Source organism: Chenopodium quinoa, unplaced genomic scaffold (assembly GCF_001683475.1).
Source record: "Chenopodium quinoa cultivar QQ74 unplaced genomic scaffold, ASM168347v1, whole genome shotgun sequence".
NCBI classification, from domain to species: domain Eukaryota; kingdom Viridiplantae; phylum Streptophyta; class Magnoliopsida; order Caryophyllales; family Amaranthaceae; genus Chenopodium; species Chenopodium quinoa.
Window position 1 is genome coordinate 2,593,057 of NW_018743391.1, and position 16,744 is coordinate 2,609,800.

Sequence of the window (16,744 nt, forward strand, 5' to 3'; positions counted from 1 at the left end):
ACCCCTCTTAAATTAAAAAATTACTCAGATTCCACTTTTTTCAAAATTTCAGTAGATTTTCCGTCTGTTAGATGTGTATATGACATACATAAATCCTAAGTTAGTTGGTTAATACAACAGCCTAAGTTAGATTAAACATGTGTAAATGACATACATACATCGACTTTCCTAAGTTCTACCCATATACTATTCACTAGGTCAAAATTTAAGACTTTGACCATGTCTTATTGTGTATATATGAAAACATTATCATGTTTGATCTTATTAGATTCGTATTGATATGAAATTTGAATATATCAACATTGTATAATTTTTACTCCATACGCAGTACTAATGCACAATAAAAGAAATTAATGGTCAAAGTAATGATTACAAACCGCGTAAAACGCAAGCGGGTAACACTTAGCAAAATATGGGTGATACAAGTATGCAATTTAGTCAAAGAGATCATAGATGTGTTATCGGATGTTTGAATAGTCAAGCTTCGATCCCTTTGCTTGCTAAAAAATTATCGTAACGATAAAATTTAACAGCATATTTGTTAGGGTCAACATTTTGTGGTAGCACACAAGACCTCCAAAGTATTTAAGACGGCCCATCGTGAACTCATCATTTCGGAATATTATGGATCAAAGCTGTGACCTGGCCTAGCAAGTGGCAAATTCATACACAAAAGAATTCAAATTAGTACTATACTAAAATTACCGTAGTGCATGGTACGGGCCCTAATCTAGTACTATACTGGGTTAGATCCCGTGCCATGTGCACGGTTTTTCAATTTTTTTTACGGAGTATCAATTAAAACTATATTTAAATATAAAAAAATTTGGTCCATAGTCTATTTCTTATTTTATCCCAAATCTAGCAACTTAAAATACTACTATTATTTTTTTTATTTTTTATGACTACATATTATATTTTTAATTCAAACTTTCTTTTTTACATTTTTTTATTTCACATTTTAAAAAAAATTTCATTCGCTAATTATGTTAGGTTGAAAGATTATATTCATGATTTTTTTTTACTATAAATAATAATTATATACATTAAAAAGCAATTACTTATATAAAAATAGAAAGATATGATTAGATATCTAATTTGGTAAATATATTATTTTATGATTAAATTTTGGAAGAAAATATTTTGCGTATATTCTCTATCATTTTTTCAAAAGTTTTTTTTAACATATAAAAAAGATATACTAAGGACACACCAGAAGATGACATGTGTCATTGCTGGTGTGTCTTTTAGTATATAGTTATTGATACTAAAGTAATCACCAGGAATATTCTTGAAGTACACGTGTCATGTCTACATTAAAAAATTTCCCAACAAAAACTTTTTATTTTTTTCCTTAAAAAATAATAAGATAACGGATGAAAAAAGAGAATATATAGCCTAAATAATAGAACAATAACAATAACTTTAATAAAATATTAAATATATAATGATATATGAATATAAAAATTTTCCTGTGAATATGCGAGTGTTGCTCGAGCAAAGAACTAGTAATAAATAAAGTTGAGACCCTCAGCTAGGCTACATACAAGATGACAACATTTGTTGTTCAAATATTTTTCCAAGTATCACACCACTTAAACGACAAATAAGCATTAGTATGAGAAAATTTCGGATAAATTTATTAGGATAATAAGTTATATAATGGAATATTTGTAAATAGTAGACTTGTTTTGAAATTACCACCCGTTAATATTTTATTTTTATTTTACCACCCTCAAATTTAAAATTTACTCATATTCCACTTTTTTTTTCAAAATTCTGGTGGATTTTTCCGTCTGTTAGATTAAATATTTGTATATGACATATGTACATCCTAAGTTAGTTGGTTTATACAGCAACCTAAGTTAGATTAAATATGTGTAAATGACATACATACATCGGCTTTCCTAAGTTCTACCCATATACTATTCACTAGGTCAAAATTTAAGATTTTGACCATGTCTTATTGTGTATATATGAAAACATTATCATGTTTGATCTTATTAGATTCATATTGATATGAAATTTTTAATATATCAACATTGTATAATTATTACTCCATACATAGTACTAAACTACTAATGAACAATAAAAGAAATTAATAGTCAAAGTAATGATTACAAACCGCGTAAAATGCAAGTGGGTAACACTTAGCAAAATATGGGTGATACAAGTATGCAATTTAGTCAAAGAGATCATAGATGTGTTATCGGATGTTTGAATAGTCAAGCTTCGATCCCTTTGCTTGCTAAAAAATTATCGTAACGATAAAATTTAACAGCATATTTGTTAGGGCCAACATTTTGTGGTAGCACACAGGACCTCCAAAATATTTAAGACGGTCCATCAGTGAACTCATCATTTCGGAATACTATGGATCAAAGGTGTGACCTGGCCAAGCAAGTGGCAAATTCATACACAAAAGAATTCAAATTAGTACTATTACTATATTTTGACTTATTCTTGGTCAACAAGAAAAGACACTGCCTTGCGATTTTGTACTCGTCAACAATCAACAAGTCCATTTTCCTTAGCAAAATTTCCAACTACCAACAACCTAACTACACTATAAATACTACAATTTCTTATCATCTCAACTATTCTAACATTCTTCTAAACACATCAACCACCTCAAAGTTCTCTATATTTCAACAAATCTTGCACTTTCAAGAAGAAACAATCAATGAAGACGATTATGAACAATAATTACAAGAGTTTAGTGTTGATCATGCTAGTACTCTTGCTAGCGTTTTCAAGCCTTTCTACTACTTCGGTGCATGCCATAAGAATGTTGTCCGATGATAGTAGTAATAAAGGAGGGGATATCGATGATGGTAGTTTTGGTTATACGAAAGCTAAGTATGTGGTGGGTTACTGGCTCCAACGACTGTCTTCAGGCCCTAGTGGTGGTGGTGCAGGACATTGATGGTTGTATGACAACTTAGTTTATTTTGAAAAGTAATTTAAACATACACCAAGATTTTGTATATTGTAGGAAAATTCATTATTTATTTATTCATTCAATTCATTCAATTAATTTTATATAGATAGAGAGTCGATGTATAAAGCATAATTAATTAGAAGATGTATCGAAGTAAGATATAGTGGATTTAAGAATTAAGATCGAAAATGTAGTCTATCTCTTTTATTTTAGATTATTTCAATGTAATTTTCCTTTTTTTTATTAAGTAATTTTCATTTGTTCTTAACACAAAAATTTTTAAATAACGTTGTATATATTGGAAATGTATTGTGATTCAAGCAACCCCAATTCTAAGGATATGAATTTATGTCATATTAACTAATTAATCAAGTTGTTTCAAAAAAAAAAAAAAAACCCCTAATTAATCAAGACTTAATAACCCTAAAGTTTCAAAAGAATCAATATTTTGCACAATTGAGGAACATATTATGCAATTTATAAGGAAACAAGTCCTTGACTGACTTGAGCTAGCTCGTATTATGATTTAGTTATAGTGATTAGTGAATGTCATTCATATATACTTTGGCTTAAATTTTTATAATTCCTTAGTACAATAAATAATATAACACTTGTTCTCTTCAATCATTTCAAAATGGTCGATTTCTTTTGTATGGTTCTCTAATTTATGGTTTCCATTGGAAATACTTCAAAAAACAAACAAATTTTGTACGTACAACCCCAAGCTAAGTAATGTACTTCCTCATAACATTTTTTATTTGTAACACAACCGTATGACACGTACGTAGTTTAGGGTAGAGATTATAAAATGTAATCAATCAAAATAATTTTGACACGTAATACTTATTTACTTTTCTTTATTATCAGTGTTAAAAAACAAAAGAAACTTTTTATATTGTTATTTATTAGGAAGGATATATATGGTTATTCAAGTGTTCTTTAATTTAGTAATCATATTCATAACTTTCAAAATACTCCCTCCATCCTACACAAAATTATCATTTCCCTCTAAATAAATGCTTGTAAATATGATTCTCATTTTCACCATTGAATCAAGTCCTCTAAAATATACTCCTAATGCCTTGCTTTTCATCCTTTATTTTTATTTTTTCATGTTACTAAAAATACTCTGATAAGAGTATAAAACATATTTCTGGACCTCAATTATTACTTAAGCGTTTGATTGAGTTGATCCACTAACATGATATTGGAGTCAACGTAACACGAAAGTCTTGAGTTCAAATCTTTTTTTTTTTTTGAAAACTCTTAAGTTCAAATCTCATCCACCCTCACTTTTTGTTTGAGTTGGTCTACTGACATACTCCATCCATCCTACACAAAATTATCAACCATTTTTTTTTTCTCTTATTGATACACAAATACAAATATTTATGGTCAAATTTATGTCTCATCGCATATGCCAATGAAACCGTTGCATTAAAAACCGAGGTAGAAAATTTGACAAAAGATATATCACCTCCAGTCCAAATTACTCGCTACTTTGGGGTATTATTTGTGAGATATAAAATATTCCAAAGTTACGAGTAATTTGGATCGGAGGTTGTACTTAGTATAAAAGAGATTAATATAAGTAAAAAAAAAATAATAAGACTCAATTCACAAAATTGCTAGAAATAGTTTAATCCAATAAACTCTCAACCCAGCCCAAATAAATTGTGGCAGCTAGATTATTACCCATTCGTCAAAACAAGTGAGCAACCGTGTCATTTCATGGAACGATCCGTCTGCCTCCCTGCTTGAACAACTGACCTCATAGCTTTGATCATACACCTCCTAACATAGTCCAAACCATAAAATATTACATTTGACTTTTTCTTGGTCAACAAGAAAAGCCGCCATCTTATGACTTTATTAATTTTAAGTCCAATTTTATACTTTGTATCATTCAACGTTACACTTTATACACTTAATACTTGTATGTTGTATATCAAGATTATCAACTACTCACTACTACTATAAATACTCTTTAGGTAACGTAACATACATCCATATTTCACCAAACACTAATTCAAACATCCTCTTACATTCAAACATCCTCTTACATTCAACAAGATATACCATAGATATTATTGCACAATAATGAGTTTGAAAATGATGAACAATTATAACAAGAGATTTGTTTTGTTCACTTTGGTTGTTTTGCTAGCGTTTTCAAGCCTTGCTTCTTCGGCGCATGCTATAAGGCTATTGTCCGAGGATAGTGGTGCCGCCGGTGAACATCATAGCCAGTTTTACGTGAGGGCAAGATCTACTATGTCTTATTGGCTTGAACGACTGTCTTCTGGTCCAAGTCCTGGTGGTGGTGGTCATTGACCGCCATGACCGGTGATGATGATACAATGGATTTCAAATTCCTTGATTCTTTAATTTATATTTACTTTTGTTCGTAGGAGGTTCCTTTATACGTACACTTATACTCCCTTCGTTTCGCATTCATCGCAACAATAGGGTTAGTTCAAATTTTAAGAAAATTGTAATTTGTTGATTCTTTAGTAATTTACTCATGATGAGATTAGATCAAATCTTAGTTTTAAAAAATTTAGCTATGTCCTTTAATTTGGTAGAGTGAAAATTGAACTCTACCCACAATATAAGGAAGATTGTTCAAATTTAATTATTATAGATTAATTTAGTATTATACTTCCTCTGTTCAATTTTACTTAACTTGCTTTGACTTTTATACTGATTACCACCCATCCTTTGACCATATGTAGTGAATTATGTGTAAGGAAAAACATATTCATGCGTGATCTTGTTAGAATCGTCTTAATAAGTACAATCATACTACATATATTTTATTAATGGAGAATTAAAGTTATTGATGATTAAAGTTATGCATTGACAATCGGTTAAATAAAACAGGTCGAGTAAAAAGAACGAAAGAAGTAGCCTATAGTATTAACTTCTATCATAATATCCCAAAAAGGCTAAAAGCAAAAAAATAAACACACACATGTCCTCCACGGATTAAAAATGACAAATTTTGCCATTTAATAAACAAATTTGTTTATCAAAATGATAAAACTGGGCTTCCTCAATCTCTAATTCTTCACTTATAAAACACGACATTATATCACTATTAAACCCTAACTATAAAACATGACATTATATCATAATTAAACCCTAAACAATTCTTTTTATTATCACCAAAACCTATAAATAAATCCCCAAACTTTAACCCCCAAAATCTTGAATTTCCATCATCTATCATCATCAATATTCAATCATGGTGGTAAAACGCACAGATTTCAAATCAATCCTTCCTTTTCTCCCGCCATTAACGCCCCAACAATCTGCCTCAAGCTCAAGCTCGCTCGCATGGCCGAACCACCAAGTCACCGATGCTCTGCAACAACTCGCGCAGGGTCCGACTCAGAGCCGGGTCAACTCAGGCGAACGCCTCTTCGCTGCAATTTCCCGGATCAGAGGTTCTCTCCCTCTTTCTTCCAAGGATCGATTGGCCAAATCTACTGCTGTTGGGTTTGCCAAATTCTTCAGTGAGATGGTTTCGGAAGAACAATCTCGAAGATGGTTCGAAGATGTTGTGCCCAAAATGGGGGATTTGGTTTTGCGATTGCCGGCGCTTTTGGAAGCGCATTATCGTGAATGTGATAGTGTTGTTTCTGGGGTTTCTACTGGGCTTCGATTGTTGGAACCCCAGCAACCTGGAATCGTGTTTTTGAGTCAGGTATATTTGATTTTATTCATTTCTTGTTGATTTATGGTTTTGATCACTGTATAATGTATGGATTTTGGGTTTTTTTTATGTGGGTAATTATGAATCTATGATTATGTTTTGGAAATTGATTGGAATCTTTTGTCGTTTCATGTTCTATAATTGGTGATTGTGGCGGATTTTTAGTTGGGTGATTTTAAATTTGGGTTGTATGATTTTGATGATAAAACTAAATATTGGGGTTTTACTGATTTTGTTCATTTCTTGTTGATTTATGGTTTTGATCACAGTATATTGTATGAATTTTGTATTTTTTTTGGGTAATTATGGTTATATTTTGGAAATTGATCGGAAATTTTTGGAGCAATTGTTGTTCCATGTTCTATAATTGGTTATTTTGGCGGATTTTTAGTTGGATGATTTTGATTTTTGATTGTAGGATTTTACTGATAAACCTAAGATATTGGGATTTTACTGATTTTGGTTTTGAATTCTTGTTGCAAATTTCTATCTCAATTCAGTGTTTGATATTATATGCAATGGTCTTTGGGTCGACTTCCATCCTTCGGTGTGAGAGATTAGGCATATATTTATTGTCAGTGGAACTGTGGAAGGAAGAACCTGTATAATTCCAATTGATTGCATACATTTTATAGTTTATTTGTGTTAATAGGAATTCTGATACAGTCTATTGCAACTTTAGGGGAAAATTTGTGAACATATCTGACTACACCCTTCTCTATGGTGTGTTCCTTGAAAAGGCATTAGGCCAATTAGGGTAATGGTAATTTGTGCAACGTTTTGAAATTCTTAATATTTGGAATTACCTATTTTCTTACATGTTATGTTGTCAAGAGATGGATTTTTTATTTGTTATGTCTTAAAGTGTCAAGATTTCGCAGTAGGATTTATTGTCTTAGTGCTTCTGCAGTTCTGCTCCCTCCTTTTGAGGCCATCGTGCCCCTTGCTTGTACTTTCTCCTTTAGTTTCCTCTATCAACCTTGGGTGGAACAATATATGAAATGCATTTCCTAACAATGCTAGCTTATTGCTGCTTTGCTGTCATGCTCATTCTTTTGCTTGTTTCCAACTCTTAATAGAAAGGCCAAACGTATGAAAGCGATCAACATGGATCAAATATTTTCGTATGTTAATCACCTTTCCTACACTTACCTTTTTTTTTTTTTTTTTTTTTTTTTTTTTTTTTTTTTTTCTCTCTTTCTTTCTTCAGAAAGTTACTTCGGATGGTTCTTTCTTTTGGTGTTCTCAGGAGTCTTCATGATAGCTATCATGCAAAGCAAGAGAACAAATTGAAGTGCATCACACATTATTTTGAGAGGATATGTTCGTCAAGACCTTCAAATTATGTTTCCTATGAAAGGAAGGTTCTCTCTCCGGAGCAGAACCCATCTGTTGTTCCTCTTCCTTCAACTGATTTTTGGGCGAATTCTGCGGCTCCCCTTTGTGAGTTTAAGGTAAATTTTATGTGAAATAGAATTGCATGATTTTGTTTCTAAATTTTTTTACGAGCCTATGGCTATCTCTAAAGTTCTGGACTTTCATTAAACTATGAAATACATGGCTACATTTACCCTTTTTGTCAAAGATTTTCCCTACAGGCAAGATAGAGCACCATCCTCCAGGGTCTCTGGAAGTCGATTTTGCAGATGAATATATAGGAGGACTTGTTCTGACCAAGGGGTGTGTCCAGGTAGAACCTTTCTACTTTAAATGATTACCTGTCATTAATTACTACAGCACTACAGGGGATATTCTGCATGACATTGCATATTAGATTTAGATTTAAATTTAAATTTGAGTGTTTTTTTGTTGTCTCTTGGTATGGTCTGAAGCTTTAACGTATTATACTTTTTCCTTTCTTCTTTGATTGCAATTTGGGGATTTATGTTTGCTAATGCACATTTTATAACTTTAATATCTTGCTAAGTTGTACTTATACTTTAGTAAAAATTATCAAATTTTGATATATTGAAAGTTTATTTTGATACAAATCTAACATGATCCTAATTGACTATATTTTTTCTGACGTATAAATCACAGGAGACGATCAGAAGAGTGTGTGAATAGTCATTTATGTAAAATTCTAAACATTTTGATTAAAAAAGAACGGAGGATATATTAGTTATATATTACATGAAGGGGATATGGACAATTGTAGCCCACAAAGATCCTCCTTTGTTTAATCTGCTGAGTATTGCTGTCCTGGCATATCTGATTTGATTTTTGGTTAATTTCTTTGCAGGAGGAAATTCGTTTCATGATGAATCCTGAATTGATTGTTGCTATGCTTTTTATGCCTTCCATGTCAGAGAATGAGGCAATAGAAATGGATGGTGCTGAAAGGTTCTCAAATTATAGAGGGTGAGTGCTGGTGGAATCTGATGTTCAATCTTTTGAGCACTGACATGCATGATTATGATGGTTCACAAATTGTATGAGCTTGTTGTTCATTGGTTCTGAGTAACCTTTCTTCCTTGAAAAGAGTGAAATTGTCTTTATACTTGAAAGACCTTATCAAGGTTGACCGTTACTCTTTTATTAAAGTTATACATGCATTTATTGACATTTTTTTTGTTTTGGGTGTTGACATTGTATAATTAAATGGTCCCCATACTCATGCTTATTCCCATCTTGCATTTTTGGTATTCAATGTAGGTATAATGCTTCATTTCAATATACTGGTGATTACATAGATAGAAGGGGAGTTGATGCTTTGCGGAGACGTGTGTCAAGAGTTATTGCAATAGATGCACTGCGCAGGGCAGGAACAAAGCAGTATCAGAGTGAATTTCTCTTGAGGTTTCTTTCCTATTTGAATTTTATCTAGTAGTTGTACAAGTAACTATAATATACAAAATGTAATTTGCTGTGTCTTCTGTCATATTTTGAGTTAGACACATGGTGTTAACTTATACGATTGTGGTGGCTGATAGTGGCAGTTGGTTTTCGTCTAAGAAAGGATTGAATGGTGGCACTGGATGATTTTCAAGTGTTACTGCTTTCCTAAACTTTTTATTTCTCCTTTCCCACACTTAATTACTTTTCATTCTCAATAGTGTGGTTTGGTGGGGGATTTAAGGACTTGATTTGACGCTACATCAGGTGGAAGTTACACCCAAAGGATTTTGAAGGTAAGGTGGGTGTCCTTGTACTCCACTTAGGATTGTTGAAACATAAATTTTCAGCTAGTAGGTCTTTTTTCATTGGTCATTTGATACATATTAGGTGTGGTGCACAGAATGCTATGAGCCCATGACCAACTGTTTTCTCCCACCCCCCCCCCCCCTTTTTTTTTCTTGGGGCATTGGGAAAATACTACTTTGTGTTTTAATATTTGTTTGCTGAGGTTGGTGACATAACTCTTAATTTTGGCAGGGAGGTTAACAAGGCATTCTGTGGGTTCCTGGATCATTCTGAGTATCTGCAGCACCAGCAAACGGTGCCTGGATGCAATGGTGGTATTGTTACTGGAAACTGGGGCTGTGGTATTTTTGGTGGAGATCCTCAAATTAAGTCAATGATACAGTGGGTTTCTGCATCTCAGGTGAGCCTTACACAGTTACACCACAACACAACAATTGCTTTATAGTCAATTGAATCTGCATATGACCCAGTGCCTTCTTTCGTTTCATTCTTATTTCGTTGGTGATATGACCTAGTCATTTCCTGAATAGGCGAACATAAAATGGAGGCTTTTGTCTCAACATAGAATTAATAATGAAACTAGCAGGTTTATGTAATAATACGTAAATTTTGATGGGTTGGGACATGTGCTGAATGAGATGTAGGTACACCTATTTCAGTGGATTTTGCTACGCAGAAGAGCTAAAGTATAAGTCAGTCCTAGTAGCCTGGATACTATGTTGTGAAAGACCCTGTTTAATGGGAATAGTTGTTTAGTTGATAGTGCCTCACTGCCCCCACCTTGTCATCTGGAAAATGGGATGTAACGTGGTTGGGTTAATCCCTTAAAGGCGTTTCTGTTTTCTCTTTTTGATGAATTCTAATGTTTTATTGCCGAATTTTGACTTGACAGGCTTCCAGACCTTTTGTCTCGTACTATACATTTGGATTGGATAAAGTGAAAAATTTGGATCAGGTATCCGTTTCTCTTCTCTGGGTTCTTTCTTGGAGAGTCGAAGCCTGAGTACCATTAAATTTACGTAATAGATGTTCTTTCTAACTATTATAGAGATTGATATCATGTCCCTTCTTGGATTTATGCAAAAAAAATTAAATCTATTTTCAATTTCGGTGTTCTTTATCATCTAATCTTGTTACTTCTCCTGTACCAATGCATTTGCTTATTAATATTTGTATACAAATATTAGAATATTACTACAGTTCTAATGGCTATGATGTATCCTATGATATGTCAATGTGATGCAGGTGGTTGAATGGATTGTGTCTCAAAAATGGACTGTTGGAGACTTATGGAACAAGCTGGTCGAGTATGGTGTTCAGCGGGATAGTATAAAGAAGATTGGTTTCTTTTCTTATCTGCTTCCTTCTCTAAAGGAAGAGTCTGCCAGTTCCAAACACCGTCGTGGCAGTGATGCTGAAGGGGATTCTCGTGGCCGTGGCCGTGGCAGATTCAAGAAATGAACAGTGGCAGTGGACTGGCGGTCTGATGGAAATTGGAAAAATCTTAAATCAACCTCGTCAATATACATACAATACAGTATATGAATACGTATTTCCATAATTAGGTGCTACTTTTTATTTTTATTTTTATTTTGGTCGTAAATAATTCATATCAACTGAATAGATAGGCCTAGGAGTAAATTTAGCTGTTAACTGCAAAAAATGTGTTTGTAGTTGATGTTTCTATTCAAAGTAAAAAATTTGAATAGAATCGATTTGTCTTAGAGTTAACTTTGATTTGAGAAGGCAAATAAATTTAGAATAAAATTACAAATCAAGCTGAGATTCTGAGACCGAAAATTGAAACATGAAAGGAGTTGAAGGCTCTGCTAGATATGCTGAGAAAATACAAGTTTCTCAACCTATTAAAAGGGCTATTTATGTTATTTCATTGGTTTAGTATGAGATTGGGTTTGCTTTAGTCTTTGATTTCTAGAACAGGTTAATGGTTTGTACTTTTTGTTGACTTGGCAACTTTTCTTTGTTGGAGAATATTGATTTATTCTCATTTCTATTGATTGATGCTTATATATCCACCACCTTGGCACCTTGACATGGTTACTAAAATCAATAGCAAAACCATCAATGGAAAATCGTATCGATTTCTATTCAATTCTACCATTTCTCCCGCCATTAACAACCAATCTATCAGGCCATTTAGCATGGCCAAATCAACCATTCATTGATGCAATCAAATTGGTCTCTCAAGTGCCGAGTCTAAGTCAAGTTAACTCGGGTGCACGACTATTTACTACAATTTCAAAACTCAGGGATTCTCTTCCTTTCTCTTCTGATCAAGATCGTTTAGCAACATTTACTAGTAATGGGTTCAAGCGATTTTTTGATAAGTTGTTACCTAAGGACATAGCCATGAAATGGTTTGGTGAAGTTGTACCTGTAATGGCTCATTTGGTATTGAGATTACCATCGCTTCTTGAAATACATTATCAAATTTGTGGTGATATTGTACCCGGAGTATCTACTGGTCTTCGGTTATTGGAGCCACAACAACCGGGCATTGTTTTTCTCAATCAGGTGTGTTACATTAACTTGTACTCGTTTCTTGATGTAATTGTATGGTTTTTGGGTATTTATTGTGTTTAACTTGAAAGGATTGCAATTACGTTGTACTCCCTCTGTTCCTATTTGTTCTTTACATTTCCTTTCGACACATTTGCCTATTATGCTTTCTTCCCTCCCTTCCTAGCTGTGAATGTTGTTGTTGATGATTTTGTGAGTCACTGTGCTTGAATGATAATGAATTATGGGTTTGTAAATCTGTGTTCATGATATGGAAAAAAAATGTGGCTTACTTGTGTATGTGTCTATATGTTTGTTGGCGGCAATGTAAATTTTGATATAATATTCCATCTTTTAAGAGTAGTTTGATTTGGTCAGACTACACTAAAAGGATTATTAGGATGTCATCAAGTGAAACCTTTGAGCAAGTCCACATAAAACTTTGAGCAATTCCACATAATGTATGATTGACTCACCTCTGGAGTCTGGACTGATATGTGTGCCTGTGAGGTGGTTACGGTCTCTCACCCACCAACCTAGCTCGCCTTTCAGCTCATTTCACAGGCCGAGACCATGTCTTATGTCTAGAGAGGATCCTTCCATTGTAAAGGTTGATTGTTTTTTTTTATACAATTTTAAGATGGGACAGACTAAATTTATTATGTTATAGATTGTAAACTGAAGAAGTGTGCTTCTTTCAAAAATATGTGTTGCGTAGTGTAGTAAAATAATTAAGGATTTGCAAGGATATTCATACACAAGAAATGAGAAACTGTTGTAAACTTCTGTTGTTTGATTATCAGTTGTACTTACTATTCATGTAGACATGTAGTCAAAGGTGTGCATTAGAGACCACGTTGAGGAAACGAGGGTGTACAAGTTCTTGTTGTAAAAAATATATTTTCTAATGGCAAGGTGGTGTTTTCATGTAGGAGCTTATTGCTGCTCTGCTGTCATGTTCGTTCTTCTGCTTGTTTCCGACGGTGATTGTTGATAGATACGCCAATCTTATGCAGGCATTCAACATGGATCGAATGTTTGCGTATGCTTATCACTTATGCTTTAGTCACTCGCTCTTTTGTTGACATTACTTAGCTTCTAACTACTTACATTGGATGAATCTTTATTTCGGTGTTCTCAGGAGTGTTCATGATAGGTACCCTGAACAAGAAAACAGAATCATGTGCATCATACATTACTTTGAGAGAGTATGTACATCAACACCTTCAAACTTTGTTTCATTTGAACGGAAAGTTCTTTCGCTTGAGCAAAATGCATCTGTTGTTTCTCTTCCACCTCCTGAACTCTGGGCCAACTCTATGGTTCCCCTCTGCAAGTTTAAGGTAACTATTATATATAACATAGGTGCTTCGTCGATTTGAACCATGGGATATTTGGCTGATGTTCTGATTTTCTTTGTAAGGTTTTTCCTACGGGTATGATAGAGGACCATCCTCCAGGGTCTCTTGAAGTTGACTTTGCAGACGAGTATATAGGAGGACTCTCTGACTGATGGATGTCTTCAGGTTGTTACTGAACTTGCTGCTAAATATTTTAAGGCACATCTTGTATGACATAATTTACATTGCATATGTATTTAGCTTATTATAGAATTCGTGTCTCCTTTACATGCTCAGAAGCCTTGTTTAGTTGTTTATGTTATGTTTTGTTATACTGTAAAGTGTGAAGTGTATGCTGTTAGTGCATGTTGTGACAAAGCTAAGGACTTTCTTTTGTTAACTGATATCCTGGAGAATCTAACTTAAAACTGGTGGTGTGCGCTGTGCGCAGGAGGAGATCCGGTTCATGATCAATCCGGAACTGATTGCTGCCATGCTCTTCTTGCCGGCCATGTCAGCAAATGAGGCAATAGAAATTGTTGGTGCTGAAAGGTTCTCAAATTATAAAGGGTGAGAGTTATTGCTGATATGCTAGCTATTGATGACAAGTTTTTTTTATCTTTGGACTAGCCAGAATTTCCCTTATTACATGATACAACAGGTATGCAGGTTACAATAATCTCGAATCCTTTCTTTTGTGTTAATTGTGTAGGTATGATGCTAGTTTTCAATACGATGGGGATCATGTGGACAACAAGGGAATAGATTCAATGGGAAGACGTATGCCAAGAGTTATTGCAATAGATGCATTACGCTTGGGCTGGGGAGGAGCTGTACAGTATAAGCATATAAATCTCTTGAGGTTTGAAATCGATCTTGTTTATTGTAACTACTACGAATAATTCATAACAGAGTTTGCTATGTATTCTGCTAACAAATTGTAACTTTGATTTTGCAGGGAGGTTAACAAGGCATTTTGTGGCTTCCTGGATCATTCCAAACATCAGCAGCAGCAGGCGCCTGATACTGATGAGGGGATTGTGACTGGTAACTGGGGTTGTGGTGTTTTCGGAGGAGATCCTGAAATCAAGTCGATCATACAATGGATGGCTGCATCTCAGGTGAGTGTACACATGACATAAGACAAAAAAGTTTTATGATAGCTTTTATGACATCTGATTCTGTTTCAGACTTTCAGTTGGTTAGAGGGTTGCTCGAATATTTACATAAGGAGCCTCATTTAGAGATGAAGACTACATAGTAAAATAGTTTATCATGAACTCTAATATTTTACTTCTAATACATATTACAATCAATCTTCATTCACAGGCCTCAAGATCATTTGTGTCATACTAAACATTTGAATTGGAAAAACTGCGAAATTTGGATCAGGTATTTTATTTTTGAGAACTACTTTCTGCAGATCTAGTTACTCCTATATCATACCTTAAAGTTTGTTTATGAACTCAATTAAATAATTAAATTAGACTGAAAACTGATACATTATTAGACCGAAACCTGAAGCACAATTTAACATTTCTGTTGGCCTTGATCAATGTATCCTGTAATCTGTTATATGTTATGCAGGTTGTTGGATGGATTGTGTCCCAGAATTGGAATGTTGGAGAACTATGGAACAAGCTATCTGATTATTGTAGCAAACGGGCGAATGGAGAAACAAAGCTTGGCTTCTTTTCTTATCTGATTCCTTCTCTACAACAAGATTCTGGTAGCAGTTCCAATTGTAGTCACTGAGCTATTTCAGGACCGAGTGCTTTATTACAAGGGCAACCTATTTTTATTTAGTTACTTACAATAAGTCTTTTGTAATGCGAGTTTATTACGTTAATTTTATTTTAAGACGCTTGATTTAAGGGTAACGTAAATAATTTTTATGGAAACTTTAATCCCTTTAGATGTAAATTTTAATTTGTATTGAGCTTGATTGAATTTTAATTTGTAAATTTTAACTTCAATGGATACATGCTATGAAGGTTATTATGATTAATCACATACATTATAAGTGTTTTTAAGGGTAAAATATATGTTCGAAAAATGATACCTTTGGTTGTATATAAGGAAAACTTTAATCCGTCTTACAATAATTAATTTAATGAAAGTTTGCCTTAATTAAGAATTTGTGTTCCCCATATATATCTGCAAAAAAAAAAAAAAAAAAAAAAATAATAATAATAATAATAATAATAAGATTATTATATGTGATTAAAGATGTGTTGTTTTACTTTATGACTCTATGTATGTAACGTTAATCTTAAACAGTTAAATGAAATGTGTAATGCGTAATGTGTAACATTGAAGATGATCGAGTTGTTTTATTCTATTATGTAAAGTTAATTTGACTTATGTTACCATTATTAATATACATTATTGACTTATTGTGACACTATAAATATTTGTATTATCTCATCGATCATTATATTCAAACTTTTCCGACCTATACTTTCTATTTCATAACTCTATCATTTACAAATGGTGTTGAATCATTTGAATTAAGGGCAAGTAGTTTGGAATAGCTCATATTTAAAGTGCACCGTGCAGTGTAACTTTGGAGCTCATCATGCATGAGCTGCAAGCTAATAAAGGACTAGCCTTTAAAATAGGAGTAATATTTTAATAAATATTTTAAATGTTGTCCTTTCTACCATGGTAAAGGCCAAACTGGCTAAATTCTTTTAATTATACTACTCGTATCCAAAAAAAAAAAAAATCAGTCAACAAACAATAAATCATTTAATTTGACCAACGAAAGTACTATTGTTTAACAACCAAAATCAAACAAAATTTATGGTATAATTAAATCTAATCACAACATGGTTTATAATAATAATAATCATTTTATACTTTATACTTTAATTGTAGGACTTTTTATAAAAATATTAGTAATAATTTCAACAAAAACAACTATTGCTCGCTGTGCCTACGAACATTGTTTTGCTAGTAGGTGAGCTTTTGAAATTTTGTCCTAATTTTTTTCTTAAAAATAGTTATGAAGTATATATAATAAATTAATTTTCCAAATAATTAATAATTTTGTTCAAATAAATAGCTTAATTTAATCAA

General features: G+C 33.0%; 1 protein-coding gene and 1 pseudogene across 1 annotated transcript; both read left to right on the top strand.

The window, feature by feature from the left end:
• The first annotated feature begins 5,728 nt into the window (after positions 1-5,728).
• Positions 5,729-11,830, top strand: LOC110738756 (poly(ADP-ribose) glycohydrolase 1-like). The gene is made up of 9 exons (XM_021919179.1): positions 5,729-6,650; positions 7,683-7,783; positions 7,909-8,113; positions 8,245-8,349; positions 8,902-9,020; positions 9,315-9,458; positions 10,035-10,203; positions 10,696-10,758; positions 11,049-11,830. The coding sequence occupies exons 1-9, from the start codon at positions 6,189-6,191 to the stop codon at positions 11,262-11,264; spliced, it is 1,584 nt and encodes a 527-aa protein (XP_021774871.1). The 5' UTR covers positions 5,729-6,188; the 3' UTR covers positions 11,265-11,830.
• Positions 11,831-11,849: 19 nt separating this feature from the next.
• LOC110738755 lies at positions 11,850-15,818 on the top strand (annotated as a pseudogene).
• Positions 15,819-16,744: the final 926 nt, after the last annotated feature.

What these genes read in the sequence shown, in the direction of transcription:
- LOC110738756 (XM_021919179.1), top strand. Translation starts at nt 6,189, where the DNA reads ATGGTGGTAAAACGCACAGATTTCAAATCAATCCTTCCTTTTCTCCCG. An exon ending in GAATCGTGTTTTTGAGTCAG is followed by an intron (nt 6,651 to 7,682) that starts GTATATTTGATT and finishes TAACAATGCTAG; the next exon opens with CTTATTGCTGCTTTGCTGTC. An exon ending in CAGAGTGAATTTCTCTTGAG is followed by an intron (nt 9,459 to 10,034) that starts GTTTCTTTCCTA and finishes TAATTTTGGCAG; the next exon opens with GGAGGTTAACAAGGCATTCT.